The following is an 18,072-nucleotide window of genomic DNA, read 5'->3' as shown; positions in this document are numbered from 1 at the left end:
ATATGCAGATGACATTGTGCTCCACAGTTCTAATCCCGATGTGCCTCAAAAAAATGATAGATAGGTATAGCGATTTGGAATTTAAAAAATTAATCTGAATAAGTCCAAAATCATGGTGTTTAGGAATGGGGGGGAAAGTTGGCACGGCGGGAAAACGACCTGGGAGGGTGCCCCATTGAAGTGGTTAACTTGGGATAGATACTTGGGTGTTGGGGTTACGCCACAGTTGGCCTTAAAGAAACATTTTGATGAGAAGTTGTCTACCGCCAAAATTGGGATAATACTACCTGGTCGAGTTTTACTTACTTACTTACTTACTCAAGGGCTAGAACGGTCCATGAAGGACCCGAGCCTCAGCCACTACAGCTCTCCACCTATCTCTGTCTCTTGCCAACGTTCTCCATTTCTGCTGACCAAGGGCTTCCAAATCTTCCTGTATATCATTCAACCATCCTAGTCGAGGCCTACCCCTCGGCCTTTTTCCACCAGGGTGTCCATATAGAGCTTTCCTGGGACCTCTCGTCTCCTCCATTCGGTGCAAATGTCCCAGCCATCGTAGTCTATTAGACTTTATAGTGGCTACTATATCAGGCACGCCGAACAGTTCAACGACTTCTCGATTCGTCCTGATTCTATAGCCATCCTGCGTCCTTACAGGTCCGAAAATCCTTCTTAATACTTTTCTTTCCCGTCTGCACAACCTTTGTTCGTCCGCTTTGGTTAATACCCATGCTTCCGAACCGTAGGTAACGATTGGACGCGCCTGGTTAAGTTATATTGTGAAGAATGAAGTGCCACTATCGGCTAAGTATACTGTTTTTGAGGCTGTATCGCGGGCAGTTATTTGTTATGGTGCCCCAAGTGTGGGGTTTCAATCAGGTGGAGCAAGTAGAGAAACTATTCGGACTCCCAACATTTACACCCTATTACATGCTAATATTTGGAAACTATAAAAAAAATTAAATTTGCCAGAACATCGTTTGCCACGGAGTGTTGCACTAAAGTGTACGGAGAAAAACAAAAAGTTTACTTTGTACAAAGAGTGGCTCGCCCTGGCTGACAAGTACGATCTGTCAATTCGCCGTGCAGCAGTAGGTGACAACTATGAAGAGTTTGCGGGAAGTCTGGTTAGGCATGTTGATGCAGCAGCCTAAGTGCCGAGGTTGGCTGGAGTTGGCGTCTCACTCGCAGCACCACCATTCTCTTTATAGTAAATTATCGTATTGTTAAGGTCGACAGACATATTTGGTCTGATGATAACAAGCTCTACTTTATGAGAGTGGTGTTTCGTGTGCGGCGGTGTCAGCTGTTTAATTTAAAGTACGAAGCTGTTCGGAGATGCTGCCTGTGAGCTATGTACACTCTGTAATTTGCGAGAGCGAGAGAGGATGGATATCACTTCTTAGGAAAGTGCCCCCCCTAACCTGAGGGAGCACAGACTGAGATGGTTTGGAAGAATGCGGTGTTCTGAAGGGGAAGTGATCGACCTTTTGAACGGCGGAAACTGGTACGCAGTATTTCAGTTTGTGACCAGGGCTTCCGGTATACAGGAAATTTTTAGTAGATAATGAATAAGGAAATTAGTTCATTTATTAGTTATTTACAGTTCAATACACCGGAAAGGGTTAACATAAATTTGTCGTATTTATTAATTGGATTTTATTTTTAATTTTGTACATTAGTTTTCTTTTTCATTTGCTTTAATGTAGTTCATCTAGTTTATTTCTTGTTCATAATAATAATATTAAATAAATAAATCAGTAAGTAAGGAGAGCATTTTAGGTTTATATGTAATGGCTAACCTGACAGGCGGACAGATTGTCCATTGTATGTTATAATTTTTTTGTATCGTTATATTTTTAATGTACTTACTTTTAATAAAACATTATTCTATATTAACTGAAATTTTATTAAAATATTTTTTTAATGTTGAAATATATGTTATGGCTCACTACTTCTTAAATGTATTTACCACCGGTTTTTTTTGGGGGGGGGCCTTTTTTAAACTTGTTTCTATCTGTTTTTTGTTTTATTTAATAGTAAGATCTAAGTTAAAAAATTAACAAATTTTAATTATAGAATTCAAATAAAAATTTTGTTTAATATTGTTTTTACATTGTACATTGTTACATTGTTTGTATTAGCTCTGTTTGTGGTGTTCTGCTTATTCGGCGTGTGATAATCTAGACTGTAGGATCTCTCTACATCTTGCTTTCAGCGCAGAACTCTGTAATTTCTGCCTGTACAAAAGGAATTTGTATTAGTGAAAAGACTGGTTTGATATTATATATTTTGGTGTGTCTATTACATGTCTTAAAATTGATCGTAATTCAATCAGTTCTGTTATTATGTTCTACATTGTGTATTTTTTTTTTTTCTTTTCAAATTAATTTTTCAAATTAAGTTGTAATTGATTGCATCACTTGCTTTACGAACTTTATATTTTAGCCGTTTCACCAGATTGTTTAATACATGTCAATGACCATTTTCGTTTGTGTGTTTATGAACTGTGGTGCTCAGGACGTTTACAAAACATTGAAATAAATTTATTTTTGTACCTTATTTTAAGTGCTTTTGTGATTAGATTCAAGTTTATACAGGCGCCACGATAGCCGAGCGGATAAAAGGCGAGGCCCCCCCGCAAAGCTAAGATGTAACTAGGGTTCTTTTTCCCACTTTTTTTTGCCTTGATTTTGTTCAATGATTAATACAAGAAACTTGAATTAACTTTTAACTAGTCGTCTCCGTCTACGATACTTGACTGGAAAATAGACGTGAATCCTTGTTAAAAAAATTAAAAAAAATGTGCAGTTTGAAAGAACTTTAATGGTACTAGGTACCATTTTGGATGGTGATACTGTCTGAAGGAATCAGAAAAGATAGATCAAAGGAAGTTATCAGTACTTTGATAACAGTTACAGAACTACGAAAGACCCAAAGCCGGAAGCTTTGAGAAGAGCGACTCTGTGAATAAACTGGTAAAGTGAGTGGAATTTGTATTTTATGTTTATTTTTAATTTTTAACAAAAAAAAATCTTTTGAATTTTCTGCGAGATTGTTCCAAAAGTTCTAGTGTGGCTGTGTCATGTTCACGGCCGTGTGTTGTACGTGAATACGTTTACGTAACGGGTTATATTTTTTTATATAAAATATTTTTATTTATGGATGTAGGATGAAATCAAGGAAACAAATCAACGATCGAACACAAACTATGCCAATACAGTCCGTTGTCGATGTAGAAGCGATTTCATCATCCACTTGCATAATTTCAACTGGCCCCAGCTGCAGATGTACTGACACCTTCGTTGATCCGCTCGGCCGCATTCATTCTTTTACGTTCCCGGCACAGCTTGACTCAGTCATATGGTGTTTTATTATTACCATTCGATTGTTCTTGAGAAGCCCTTTCCAACCGTATACGATCTCTGTATTTGGTTTTGGCTTTTCGACGCGTATAGGTCGACATTATATATTTTTGATATTTTTTTTATTCTAACACCTTATTATATTAACTGCCACTATTTTACGCTAATGTTTTATACACAATCGATAGATTGAGACGACAGCTAACGATTAAAACTTAAACGAACATCGTAGCTTCTCCGTGTCAAAAGTTATACTAATTGCAAATCTCGATATGCAGCAAAATTATCTCAAAATGGCGGCGCTTCCCCCATTGACGATGCGCCACAGTCCTCGCTTATCGCAATGAATTCTTTGATCCTTTAGCTATCCAGTGGTCTAATTTAATTTTGTATGTAGACGATAGATACGAAACTATAATGCCAAACTGTATCCCCCGATTTTGTTATCATTAGATTTTTTGGATTGCCACCATATGATTCAAATTTAAAGACGTATTCACGTCAAAAAAAAAAAAAAAAAATTCGATGGACAATCAACTGGCCTTTGAACTCCATCTTCTTTCACAATTTAAAGAGTTATAGTTTGTTTTCAATTGAAGGAAAGTTTTTTTTTTTTTATTAAAGAAGGTTAAAATGGTGCAGGCTTCCCACTGCTGAAAGCCCTCCTTTAATCACGGGATGTGCAGATTTTAATGATGGATGAACCTCTAACCCACAAACTACTCGACAATCTCCGAGACTAGCACAAGTACACACTGCAAAAACAGGTTTGAAAAGATTTACTTTGATCCGTTATGTCCTCTCTTGCCCCGTAACAACAACCCCCCTATCAGTTATTGAGAATTCCTTTAGTTTCATTTCTTTGTTCAGTGAATTGAATTGTCCTTATTTATTATCACCTTTTCGTATTACGTAAATAAATTATAGGAAAATTTTTCATGATGAATCGTAACAGGTTTTTTGAATCTGTTAACATTTCACACAAAATATCTTATTCTTACTTACCAAACCAATCCCCAGCAGACACGGATTTCCTTGCCGTATTGAGTTTATTTTGTTTATATATATATATATTTTAATGAAATAAGTAAGCTAGTATTACTACTACGACCGTAATTAATATTGCGATGGGAAATCCAATTTTAGCGCTCTTATACAGATAAGAATAATCTTGATATAACTTCAATGACTGATTAAAAGCTTGCCCATAATTTGCAGCCGATTGCACGTTCTCTGCATTTAGTACATTTTTAAAAAGAAACATGTTTAGATAGAAACATACTTATCAATTTCTACGATATCTGTTCATATTTTTTAATAAAACCGTGTGTTTTTTTTTTTTAATTAACACCTGAGAAAATAAATTTATTTGTAAGTTTTTGTATTAAATCTCGAATAATCTAGAAATGATATATACCAAACGTTTTTGACTCAAACTAGTAAATTTGAGTCGTATAGATGTTGATAAAATAGCAATAATAGCCATTTTTAGTTGCTTAGAGGTATGTTATTAGTTTTTAAAATATTTCATTACGTGTTTTATGTAATTACATATTAACTTTGATAGATTTCTTTTTTTTTTTTTTCTCAAAGTGGATGAAACTAAAGTCTACCACTCATTTTGCTATTTATCATTACAAATTATGTATTTTTATTTATTTTTTACCAATCATTCTCTCTATCAAGACATTGATAGCCCATTAATGTTTTACATTTAGCTTGCCACAAAATAAAGTATTTTAACCTATCATTCCTACGCCGTTTTTAGTTCTATTTATTGTTTTATTTGTTGTCCTCAAAAGTACATTTCCTAGATTCCCTCATAATGTCGGCTAATGTTTGTAACCTTCTTAACCACCGAAACTTCACTCGCTAGAAATTTAAATTTGCGAGGGGCCGCACATCTTTTCAAGGATCGAACAATATTCTATTTTAGGTGCCACTATCGGATCTGTCAATAAGCTATTTCCAAAATGCCACTTTAAATTTATGTATTTTTGAAATGTAAATGTCAATAAAATTTAATAACGTAAACTAAGTGGCGTGTTACAAAAAATGTCCCTTTTTTAGAAATTGTTTTAATTTTTGTGGCAGTTTTAAAGAAAAAAAAAAAAGTTTGTGAGAACAAATTCAGAAATTCTAAAATATAATTAAATATTTTGGCCTGACTTTTATTGGTTACCCTTACGACTCCATTTGCTGTTGGATATTTTGATTGTCTGAAGTTTGTAATAAATAATCGTTTTCCACATCTATTTTTTTTATCAGCCAGACGCAAGGTGTAGCCAAATGTCATAGTAGTTGGATAATACAGAATGCATCTAGTACCCAAACTGTTACATATCAAAAATTACGTTAAAAAAAAAAAGAAAAGTACTTTACATTTTTTTTGGTACAGTGAGTTGGAGGGTAGAAATTATTTTGTTACAATTCATACACAGTGAAGGGTTTGTTTTTCACGAATTAAATGTTGCCAAAAATTACGAATTTGTAACTAAACTTTGCTTGACTCGAAGCTTTAAATTTTCTGAAGTATATGTTTCCAGTTCTTCGCTTTTTTACTCTAAAAACCACCACAATTATTGTCTTTAAAGTTGCTTTACTAACTAGGTTACTATTAAAAAAAATGTTACAAGTTTTGTTTGAAAAATCCATCGTAAATACTAGTTTAAAGAAAAGAGGTTATTCTGTACTTCCCATTGAAATACTATTTAAGTGCATGAGTAAAGGACCCATTGTGACAATCTAGCTTTAAGTCGAATATAGTTGTATTAGAGCTTTGATGAGAATGAAAGCTTTTTAAGAGAACTCAACTTCATTTATTTTTTTTTCTTTACTTTGTTGAAAAAAAGTGATTTCTTTAGTCATAACTTGCTTGAGATTGAGACCAGTAAAGCTAATATGTATTGTGGTACTGGGTTCGGTTCCCCGGTCTTAGGCCTTGGATTTTATTTAATGGTTAATAAAAGAAATTTACAGTAAAGTATGATTGTTAGTCGCCTCCGTCCACGACACCTAATTTGGTAGTTGGACGTTAAGCCCCGCTGAAAAAAATACTTTACTTACTTGCTTGAGATTTCAGGCAAGCATATTTTTAAATTTTCTGGTAAGGCTGGTAATACCTATTATTTGTTTAAAGTCTAGCCAGGTACAATTGGGTTACCCAAGTTGAGCAACTTTTTGGGAATTGTGGCATAATTAATATAGATATCCGATGCCCGGAGAGTTTTACACGCGGGGCGATTGCGTCATTTGTAAAGATGGCTGAATCCTATCTGAGAACAAGGGATCTTGAATCTCTTGCCAATTCTAAATTCAGCAAGTTTTATAATCTCTCAATGGTGATGGACGCCGGCCCACAGAGGTATTTTCTCAGTGGAGTGCACTTTAAAGTATCTAGATTATTCATTCAGATTAGATTAGCTGGGGTACATATAATGAGGCTATCGGCAGGGGGGAAACATCATAATATTTTGACCGACCGCGAGTGTTCCTTCTGCAGCCTGGGTGCGACGGAGGATCTGGGGCATATGTTATTTAGTTGCCCAAGGTATGCTGCTGTTAGGTAGGGAGTTTCAGATCCCTGCGGTGCTTTGCGAGAATGAGGCCATTAGAGAATTTGTTAATGTACGTGGTGATACAGATATGTACAGAGTTTTCAATTTTATAGGTAAACTACTATGTTTGAGAGAAAAGTAAACTATTCATGTGAAGTATATTCCAGTGTAATATTATGTAAATTCTCTTTAATTTTTGTATTTTCTTTATAATTTGTATTTTTTGTATTACTACTCTTGTAACCAGCATGGCTGTATTACAATGAACAAATAAATAAATAAATAAATAAAAAAAATTTTCTGGTAAGGCTGGTAATACCTATTATTTGTATCCTCAAAATTTTAAGTCCATTTTGTAAGAATATTGAAGAAAGTCGACTTTCTTTACCACTGTTATTGTATTTGTCCAGCTTATAACATGTTCCTACCACTATTTGCTCTTTTACCTAACACAAGTTTGGGCTCTGTCTTTGTCACACGCTCTCCAAAATTCTACCCACAGTCACTATATCTACTACTATATCTACTATCTATTATTTTGTTTCAAACTAAAATCATTTCTTTTGTAATCTTCTATTTCTTTTTGTAATATTTACAAACTAATAACAGTTTCAAATTTCATATTTATAGATTATACTATTGTATTACTGTTATTATTGGTATACTTTTTGTATTGTTGTACCCAAACTCCTTTGTATAGGGCAAGGCCATGATCGCAAAAATAAATAAATAAATACTTGCTTGAGATTGTACAAAATTAAAGATTCTAGCTATTTTTTTTTGTTATTTCTAACTTCTTGTTCAAAGAGGGACACAAGTTATGCTTTGAGGGTCTCCAGCTCCTTTCACTGAGTTCTTTCAAATAAATATTTTCATATATATATATATATATATAAAAAAAGAAAAGAATAATAATTCAAAGAGAAGGGATTAGCTCAGGGGATACTGCATACCAACGCGAAGATCCCGCGGGTTCCAGCTGATAGCTCTTAAGATTTTCCCTTCCTGGGAGCTTCTTACATATTACTGCCTCGTGACGGGACCAGTGTTTTCTTCTGTGACGAGAAATCACTGTCCGACGACTGGGAATGCACTGAAAAAAAAGCTCCAGGGGCGCTTAGATGTTAACGCCACTTTATTTAAGGAGAAAAAAAAAATCTAATATACTAAAACCCCAAGATTATATAAACTTTATTACAAGTTTTTAAAAAATAGTTTATTAAAAAAAAAAAAAAATCAAAAAGAATAATTATATATATAGAAGGCACCCAACTTGATTACATATGTAAATAAAAATAAAATAAAAGTAGAATGTATAGTCTTTTTCTTGCTTAGCATAAACATATCTAGACTTGGAAACCCATCTCACACGACATATTCAGTTAGATATCTTCCAAATCCCAATTTTCATAAACACTGAAAGAAACAAAGAAAAAAATATTAGTTCAACATTAATTTGAAAGTTGTTTATCAATATTTACAGAGCTTAATAAAAATAATCTCGAGTGTTTCCTAACAATCACAATGGCGAAAAATCAGGAAGTTCTTTCCAGTAAGTTGGACATACAATTTTTTTTTTTATTATCGTTTATAGTTTTAGTAATTAAAACTTAGTTGGTTCCAGTAGTTGCTGCTGGATAATATTTTATCCATCATTAAATATTGATTCATTAGTCTGGTGCAGAGAAAATTTGATTTCAACTATGCTTCTGTCGTAAGACTACATTTGCTGACTCCATATGATGAGATAATAAAGAATATGATCACAGACTTCAACAGAACTATAACTGAAGTCAAATCCTCTACAGTAGACTGCTGAATAATGTATGAAAATCCGAAACTAGTCAGAAATAAAAAAAAATCATGCATATTTCGACGGATAAAATCAATCTTGTATTAGATTCCTGTTTTTTTTTTTCCTCTCTCTGAAACAAAAAATATAATTTTATAATCTAACCAACAGAAGCGCAAGAACAGCTAGATTATGCTACATCGCGATGTGGGAATCTAATGGAGCAACTGGATAAAATTAGAGATCAAATGAAATGGCATCGTGGCCAGGACACATTTAAAAGCGAAGAAAATCTGGTAAAGTAGATATAATACAGTATTATATATTATATAATATATTATAAAGTTCTAATTAGAAAAGGATCTTGAATCCCTGTTAAACGCCCAGATTTAACACTTTCCTTAGAAATATTATCTGCTTTGGATTACGCTCACTTTAATTGTCACATTGATATGATCAGTGTTGCCAGTCAATTTAAGATTAATGTCTGAGAAGAAGCCACAACTCTATTATCTTCCAGTAGGGTTTATAAGTTTAATACTGGTTCTCCCTGCCTGTTATGGGTGAAACAATAAAGATGATCTACTTCATTTCCTAATTATCTGCCCAATGTTAGATGTCTTAAGATCCAATTATCTACATATGCACAACATTAACTTTTCTTCCAGTATTCAAACTAAAATTGTGTTGGAGAATCTCTTATGTTTTGACTCAGTAAACAAAGTCAAATATATGTACTCTTTTATAACTGACTTAATAAAAATTAGAAATTTGTTCTCATTAATTAAATAGGTTTTTTTTTATTTTCCTTTTTTCAAGTATTTTATCTTTTGTATTTTATCCGTGTAAAGGCACCAGGTCAACCCCTTGCTACAATTGTATCTTATAAGCAAGTAACAATATATAAATAATAAAATAATAATATTTATAAAGTTCTGACGTAAACACTTTCTCTCAGTATAATTGTCAATATTTTAACTTATGCATTGTTTTCTAACTACGATTTTTGAAAAATATTTACTGAGGAAAAATAATGTAAACAGATATATAAAAAAAAAAAATGAAAATTCACTAATTAGAGAATAGATTTAATTAGAAAATATAACGAGAGAAAAGAAAATTTAATTTAGGATAAAATAATTATAGCCGAGAAATATTTTTAGCTCAAATTGGAATGGGGAAAAGTTTAAAGTGGATTTGTCGAGTGGTCTTGTATTAATTATGATTTATTTATTTATCTCCATAGGTAGACGCAGGAGTCGAGAATAAGGAGCAAGGTGAAGGAGTTCAATCATCTGAAGATACAGACGAGTTAACAGAAAGTGATCTTTCGCATTCTGTGCACTCTAAAGACAATTCCAAGAAGGCGGGCAAACGATTTGATTACCAATTATATAAAAAATTCTCCAAGAATCCCAGAAGTACGCATAATTTATCAAGAAGTTCTTCAAGTTATGAATCACTAGCAACTTCCGAAAACCTGTCAATCAAATCTATAACATTAACAGATGAAGAACTATATAAAATAAACAAAAAAAATAAACAATCAAATGAAATGGAAGATAAAGATGAAGAGTTTGGTGATTTAACAATGGAAGCGATGGACAATGAAATTTATGGAGAAGATGAAATTATTGATGATGACGAGTTCAAGAAAGAATTGGAAGCCTTCTTTGATAAAGAGGCAGAAGAAGCAGAAGAAGATGATGATGTAGAAAACGGAGAGGAGAAAGAAGACATCCAGGAAAATTATGAGGAAAAAGATGTTAGTGATGAGTATCAGTCAGTAAAATACGTTAAAGAGTCAACGGAGAAAGAGAAAACCCGTGGAATGTATCATTACAGGCGTGAATCCATTGGTAATGATGAAAGACAAGAAGAGGATGAAGATGAACTGGATATGGAGCAGAAATATGAAATATACCACGACTTGGACGAAGAAAAAGCTGAGTACACTTTTGAAGAAGGAAACTTAGATCAAGTCTTTGATATAGAGGAAAATTTTTATGATCAAGTTGAAAGAGATTCTTCAATATCACTGGATACTGACCGGTCATCACTAGATGAGAATGGTATACTCGACAAAATTAGTGATACAGAGTTGAATGAAAAGCAAAACTACGATGATCACGAGGTCACCCAGGAAGTGATAATCAAGTTGAACTTTGACAAAGAGAAAGCGATTCAAAGAGAAAATGATAAATCTTCAGAAGAGACAAAAAGTAAGAAGAGAGCTACTACTCAGAATGAAGCAACTGGAAAATTTCAAAAATTTGAAAAAAATAACAGTAACGTCATGCCAAGACAAAAGGAATCTGCCAAACGAACAAAACTTTTAGAAAAAACACGTCCAAATACAAATGATTCTAAAATAATGAAAACGGAAGCGATTAAAAAGGATCAAACAATGCAAAGTAAAATCGCCCAAGAGCAGTCCGTTCTTCCATCGCCAATAACAAAAGCAAGCACAGACAAAATAACTAAAGGGAAAAAGAAAACTGTTCAAATCAAGAAAAACAATGAAAACGTAAACAACAATGTACAAAACGCACGCCTCGTTGGAAAAGAAATCAACACGAGTAAACAACATCCAGCCCAGCGCGAAGAAGAAAAGTCGAATGTGGAAAATTCTTTAAACACTTTAAAAGAAAAAAAAGATTTTAAAAATATCCAAGAAAATCGAAAAAATGGTGTTGTTGCTGGCGCTAAAATTAATAATAAAAAACCTGTACATGAGATTTTAAAAACTAGTTTAACTGAAAAAACTAAAAGAAAAACATCAATAACTAGTCAATCTAAACAATCTGGATCGACAATAGTACAAAATTCCAAACTACAAGATAATGTAACAGTAAATTTAGATAGACAAAACGCAAATCAGAAAACTATTGGCCAGCAAAAAAAACAACCAGTAGATACAGTGAAAAATGAGGGAAGCTCTGGCGGAGTTGATAAAAACAATTCAAACCATCTCATGCAATTAAATTCTACAGACGTGGAAAACAATATTTACAAGGAGAAATTGACAAAATTGAGAATTAGTAATAAAATTAAAAAATCCCCAAATTCAATGAAAGTAAATGGAGCATCGCATGAAATTATTAGTAAAAGTTTATTGGTTAACATACAGAAAACTCTTAGAGATAAGTTGAACAGATCAACAGATGATCAGCAAATTAATATAAGCAATGGCCAAATTGAGACTGTAGTGTCCAAAAATTTGGTCAAGAATAAGGTTAACGAATTAAATTCAATTATTTCCAAGAAAAACGCTAGTAAAAAGGAAACATTAAACGATAAAGTCAACGACCCAAAACAAAAACCTACCATCAAGGAGGTTGCACAACCAAAACAGAAATTAACCAAAACCGTAGAAACTATAAATAATAATAATAAAAAACCAAATTTACCCAAAGAAGAACCATCAAAAGTAAAAAATAAAACTACAACTACATTCAGCCGTGGTAATCCAAACAATAGTAACCCAAAAGAGTTGAATATGTTCAAAACGTTTGGTCAAGATGAAAACGATGTTATTGTGGAAGATTGTCGCGATGAGGAAACTTTGAATTTAGTGGCCACGAATTGGCCGCCTCCAGGTAATTTTGATCTGAAAGCAAACAAAGTGCCACACAAAGTGGAATCTGCACAAGTGGTCCACCACAATTTTGGGAAAATGCAGGACGCTATGCAGGCCAGAAAAGGAAGTGAAAGTGTACAACTGCCCACGAAATATACGCCTTTCTATAAATCTGGTGATAAAATCTGGGAAGAGCGAGCACCTGAGATTGACAACAAGACCTACATTAAGACGCACACAAATCATGCAGAAATTCAAAATGCAGCAAACACAAATAATAATAATAATACTAAGAATAATTATTATAGTAATAAAGATAATACAACACAAACTTTGGCACAGTCTTTAGGATTCAACGCAATTCCTTTCATTGTAGGCCAGTCCACATCTAGAAGTTATCATATAGGGTTGAACATACAGCAGACAATGTCGCTCATGAAACATACCCCAAGTATGCCTGCACTGAAACTAGGCATGGAACCATCCACTGGTAACATCAGTGATAAAACTTCTACTTTTGGCAGCATTTTAAGCACTTCATATTATAAAATGAAAACCTGTCCAGCTTGTGCGACGACCAAACCGTTCAACGATGGTGGTATAGATGAATACGATGATGAAGAACTGGAGAATGTGGACGATCCGTGGTATGTGCCGCAGAAAGATACCTGGGATAAACAGAACATTGCCAACAGAAAACGTGCAAGATGTACCTGTCTTCCGAAAAATGTGATTAGCTTTAACCAAGTACTGAATCAGTTGTTCCAAAAAGAGGGTACCGCACAGATCAGACCGCACAGTAGCAGTGAGACACAAGTAGTCATTAAATCAGTAAGTGTTTCATTTCATTTATTAATTATCTTGTTTCAAAAAAAAAAAAAATTAATGAAGTGATTCTTGTAGCCGCACTAAAATTAACTCTTGGTGCTCTAAGTGTTAGTAGAAAACTAGCTTTCAGAATAACAATCTCCTTTCACAAAAAAGTGGTCCTATTTTTTATTTCAATATTTATTACAAACTACAGTTTTATTAACAACAACAAAAATAATAATTATTTTAGGAAGATGAAAGCGAGAAAAACGACCAAGAGAAAAAGATGATTGTTCGTCCAAACAATGCCTTCTATTTTACAAGACTTTTACGAAATATTCAACGAATTCAAGACCAATATATGCCAACAACTAAAGTGTCATTCAATAGTATGAAATACAATACTCTCTAAATTTAAATTGTTTTGTCAATGAGTGAATTTTTATTAGAGATATACATTAAGATAATTACATACAATGACTATGTTATAAATTATCATTTTAGAACAAATCGTACAGTGTCTTTATTTTTTTATTTATTTTTTTTTTAAAAAAAACCAATCCAAATCTCCAAGGCATTGTCAAGGATTAAAACATCTTGCGTTTTCCGAGTCTCAATTCTCGAAGAAAAATTCTCATCCGGAAAGAAAAACAGCTTTTCTGATTTTTTTTCCGTCATATTTTTGAGGTTATATATAAGAAATATAAGGTTATATACATTCCACAATAATAGCGCTCTAGAGGGGGAATGTTAAACATCTTCCCCTCACTCATCAGCACAATTCTTTGGGCTCTCTCTTTGGAGCCAGGAAGTTGTAGTTAACTAACTGCCTCATCCGGGTGAAGTAACTACTATCTCCGTTTCCTTTAGGGAAGTTCTATAAAAAAAGAAGTGAATCGGTTTTCGGTATGTCCACTGCCTGATATCTAATTCCTTCCCTCCAATAACCCCTTCCTAAACATTTTGAAGAAAGCCATCCCAAGGTGATCGATAAGAGGATTCTAGGTGCAATGCACAGCACCTTATCAAATACTCCCCCAGAAAACTGAAGAAGGTTCCCCCCTAAATTTAGGGAACCAGGTTCTCCTGGAAAGTAAAAGGAATAGAGGAAAGTTGTTAATCATTAATCATAAAATAAATAACCACACCAGCATTCCCTAGATTATTCTCTTGAGTTTCGGAGAGAATACAATCCCTTGAACCCTGTAACAATTCACCAGGCTCTCCATCCAGAGAGGTTTTGGGGAAGAGATGGGAGTAATAATTCCGGTTGTGAATATACACTGATGGACAAAATTAACGCACCACCCTTATTTTTTTTATTATTTCCAATTTGTGCAAATTTTGGACTTTCAAAATATTGTTGGCTGAAAAAATAAGCCATTTGTAACTACGGCCATCTGAAGAATTTAGGCCTATTCTCACCTCTGTAAAGAGAACTCTCTTCCAGTTGTCTTAAGTCCAATTCACATGTTCACTTGCAAACTGAAGTCTGGTCATTTTGTGAACTGTGGTAAGGAGACGGCCATGAGCAGGATGTCGGGCTCTAAGGTTACTTTCATTAAGTCTTCTTCAAACAATCCTACTGGAGATGGAAACATTTCGGACTTGCCTTATGAGACTTTTTATCTCATTTCCCGTTATACTCCTGTTTCGCAAAGCCAGGTGCCGGATGTACCTATCGTCTCTCTCTCTCTGCTGTACATCTCTTCTTGAATGACCTCTTGGCTCCCTAAATCGCTTTAGACAAGTGATGTACATCCAAAACAAAAGCGGAAAATAATTTATTTAATTTTAACTAAACAAAAACTGAGTGGTGCGCTAATTTTGTCCATCAGTATATATATCGCTAATCAGGGGTCCCTAATATCAAGTTTCAGGACCCTGCTTTTTTTTTTTAACTAAAGATCACATGTATAGCCTATATTCTAAAAAAAAAAAAACTGTTTCAGATTCGGATTAAATAAGATTTAATTACCTGAAACTTCAGCCAGAACATTTTTTAGCATTGCCTCTCTTAAAATGTAAAATTTCTTGCTCTATACGTTCAGGTGGAAAACAGCCAACTTCTGTTATTATTCCAGTGATAAAACTTGCTGGAGTAATATCAAACGCTGGATTCCAGCAAGTGATGCCTGCAAGCAAAGTAAATACCATAAATTTAGGGACTCGATTTAGTCTTAAAAGAAAAAGTAAATTGAATATTAACTTACCAGGTGCTGCTATACGAAGGTTTTTAATGTCCGTGATTTCTTCCGCAGGTCTTTCTTCTATTGGAATGTCTTTTCCTGTTTTTGTATTTAAATCGATTGAGCTAATCGGCGCGCAGACATAAAACGGGATATTGTGATGTTTTGCTAATACTGCGATCTAGTAAACGGAAAATACAAAGAAAATTATGGTTAAAAATTGAATTTTATTAGTTTTTACTGTGATCGCAACCCGCTTTTCCTCTCAAAGATATAACTGATACAAGTTTTAAACATATTTAATTCTCCTTAATTATGTATTTACAGTACGAACGTACATTAAACCTCAAATGACCCTTTACAACGAAGCTTTTTCTTCTAGTATTATACTCTTTTCCTGTTCGTAAGGAGTCAGGGGACAGTGCCTAAACGAAATGTAAATATTGAGCTTCCTACGATCTTTGGTTTTTCAGTTAGACGTCATTTTATAATGAACACTATTTCACAAAAGTATTTCAATATTTTTAGTGGAAACCCTACCTAAATTATTGCAATAATTCTATTATTTAAATAAATAAAAAGAAATAAGAAAGTACCTGATAAGTTCCTATTTTATTTGCTGTATCTCCATTGACGGCCACCCTATCAGCTCCTACAAGTACTGCCGTAATGTCAGTATTTAGTAAAAGAGTGGCGACCGCACTGTCACAGACTAGAGTTGATGGAATCTTTTCATAAACTAATTCATAGGCTGTAAGTCTAGCGCCTTGCATATATGGTCTCGTTTCAGTGCAATAAACATGATCTAATAATTTAAAAAAAAAAAACAATCAATAATTTAGGGAAAGAAAGACGGACCAGTAAACTGGAGGTCATAGGTTAAGTACAAACGGACTGCCAATATATTTTTTCTTGCTAGGAGCTATTACAGTTCCTTCCGGTAAAGGATGCGAGTGAATAATGTCCGGAGCGATAATGCTCTAAACGACAATGACCGTAGATGTTGGTGAGCTAAATTAATAATGAATAAATGGTATTTTTAGAATTCCCCTTGCAATGTTAACAGTTATAAGCTAGCAACGGATAGAATTAAGCCAAGACGGACTTATCCTGCTGATAATCTAAATTTGAAATTAAGATCAATACAAGAGATCTCGAGTTATACAGATGACTCAAACCCTATTCATGGCAAATCATCAAAGATCACTGATGAATAATAAAAAGAAAGGTAACTTACCCAATTTTCCAAGTTCATGAAGACGTCTGATCACACCTAGAGCGGTTCCATAGCCTGCAGTTGCCAGCGATCCAGTATTGCAATGAGTTAAAACTTTACATTTCACAACTGGTGGTGAAAGCACGGTTTCAGCTCCAAATTTACCAATAGCTTTATTGTCGCAAATATCTTTTATAAGTAGTTTTTCAATGGCTTCTATCAAACTAATATATTTTCATTTTTTAATTACTAAATTGATATGATTGTTTGAATGCAAAAAAATTCTTTTAAATAATTACCTATTTTTCATGTCACCAGGAGAGACTGTGATATCATTCTTCAATTTATTGGCTAATTCAAGAAATTTATTAGTTTCTTTTAATAAATTTACAGCAGTTGGTCGTGATGTAATCAAATACAGAAACTTTTTTTCTATTTCTTCAAATAAGGCGTCTTTAGTGTCGTAAAGTTTATTATAAATTTCGACAGCTAAACTTAAACAACCAACAATTGCTATTCCGGGTGCCCCACGCACCTAAAAATAATAATTTTTCTTAATCTGCAAAAAAATAAAACATGATTTATATTTATTTTTTTATAAATAAAAATTGAACAATAAACAGACCTGCATAGATTTGATTACTTTCCAGCCATCTTCAACATTATCTATATCTACGTAATGTGTTTCCAAAGGAAGCAATAATTGATCAAGAATCTGTAGTTTGCCTTTGGCATATTTTATAGCTTCTAAAGTCATTTATAGAAATAGGTTCCCGACCTTTACTTACATAAGTGAGTACAACCTTCTTGGCTGTTATCACTTCTGAGTTTTTGTAACCTCACTCAACCAATATCTTAGTTACTTTCCATCTCGTCACAAAATCTGAATCCAACTTAGGTATTTAAAAATATTTTACAATAATTTAGGGAGATTTTTTTATCGGCGCATCAAGTACATTAGTGCATTTAGGGCTTATTATTTTTAGTTTAGAAACATTTTGCGAATTTGAGGTTTCTCTTATTAAATTTACTTATATTTTGTGGTTCTTTTGGTGCACTTTAAGTGTAGTAGGAATACGAAAAATAAAATTTGTTGTCAGTTAATGATAGAATTTAAAAATGGTGTGGAAGAAAATGAGTCTTTCCAAAAAAAATTATGTTACATAATTTTTAGTTTTCAACTTTTCACTACCAAGTTTGACTGGTCTCCGAGGAATTTAGATGTCATTTTTTTGCAATTCGTTATTGCTGGGTTTGTAGTTGTGTAAACTTTCAGCGTTTATTATGCGAAATTAATTTAGTAATTTATTGAGGATGTGTTCGGATAAGGTTAGTAAGCACCTAGATTGATGCTGGCTTTATGGCGAAAGCCAATGCAAAAAAAAATTATTAAGGAAAATGAGGGAGCAGTTCAACTTTACATCGTATATAAAAATAATATTGAGAACTTGATAAATCCATTGTAACTGCAATAAAAAAACTCGTAAGTAATGTTAGAATGGTAAACGATGACGACTTGGGCGTAAGATAGGACAGGTACATATTAGATGAGAATTCGAAATC

General features: G+C 33.5%; 2 protein-coding genes and 1 long non-coding RNA gene across 6 annotated transcripts; 1 reads left to right on the top strand and 2 right to left on the bottom strand.

Moving 5' to 3' along the window:
* Positions 1–2,081: 2,081 nt before the first annotated feature.
* Positions 2,082–4,665, bottom strand: LOC141448198 (uncharacterized). The gene is made up of 2 exons (XR_012454905.1): positions 4,371–4,665; positions 2,082–2,240 (listed from the first exon to the last, which is right to left on the bottom strand). It is a non-coding gene; the product is annotated as an uncharacterized lncRNA (long non-coding RNA).
* Positions 3,929–13,523, top strand: LOC141448189 (uncharacterized). Of its 3 annotated transcripts, none has more exons than XM_074116348.1 (5): positions 3,929–4,132; positions 8,406–8,474; positions 8,886–9,010; positions 9,961–13,125; positions 13,355–13,523. In XM_074116348.1, exons 2-5 carry the CDS (start codon positions 8,447–8,449, stop codon positions 13,514–13,516), a joined length of 3,480 nt encoding a protein of 1,159 aa, XP_073972449.1. In that variant the 5' UTR covers positions 3,929–4,132; positions 8,406–8,446; the 3' UTR covers positions 13,517–13,523. The 3 variants fall into 3 exon arrangements, with proteins under 3 accessions (XP_073972449.1, XP_073972450.1, XP_073972448.1); XM_074116347.1 differs by lacking the exon at positions 3,929–4,132 and adding an exon at positions 4,725–4,867; XM_074116349.1 differs by lacking the exon at positions 8,406–8,474.
* On the bottom strand, positions 8,087–17,340 carry LOC141448192 (methylthioribose-1-phosphate isomerase). 2 transcript variants are annotated; one of them, XM_074116356.1, is made up of 7 exons: positions 17,135–17,339; positions 16,809–17,044; positions 16,531–16,733; positions 15,890–16,098; positions 15,318–15,474; positions 15,083–15,239; positions 8,087–8,338 (listed from the first exon to the last, which is right to left on the bottom strand). In XM_074116356.1, the coding sequence occupies exons 1-6, from the start codon at positions 17,264–17,266 to the stop codon at positions 15,091–15,093; spliced, it is 1,086 nt and encodes a 361-aa protein (XP_073972457.1). In that variant the 5' UTR covers positions 17,267–17,339; the 3' UTR covers positions 8,087–8,338; positions 15,083–15,090. The 2 variants fall into 2 exon arrangements, with proteins under 2 accessions (XP_073972457.1, XP_073972458.1); XM_074116357.1 differs by lacking the exon at positions 8,087–8,338 and adding an exon at positions 11,060–13,981 and having other exon boundaries at positions 17,135–17,340.
* Between the last annotated feature and the right edge of the window lie 732 nt (positions 17,341–18,072).

Source organism: Rhodnius prolixus, unplaced genomic scaffold, assembly GCF_049639745.1.
Source record: "Rhodnius prolixus isolate KJV_2025 unplaced genomic scaffold, Rpr scaffold_13, whole genome shotgun sequence".
Taxonomy (NCBI): Eukaryota; Metazoa; Arthropoda; class Insecta; order Hemiptera; family Reduviidae; genus Rhodnius; species Rhodnius prolixus.
This window is presented reverse-complemented; position numbering and strand designations above follow the sequence as displayed.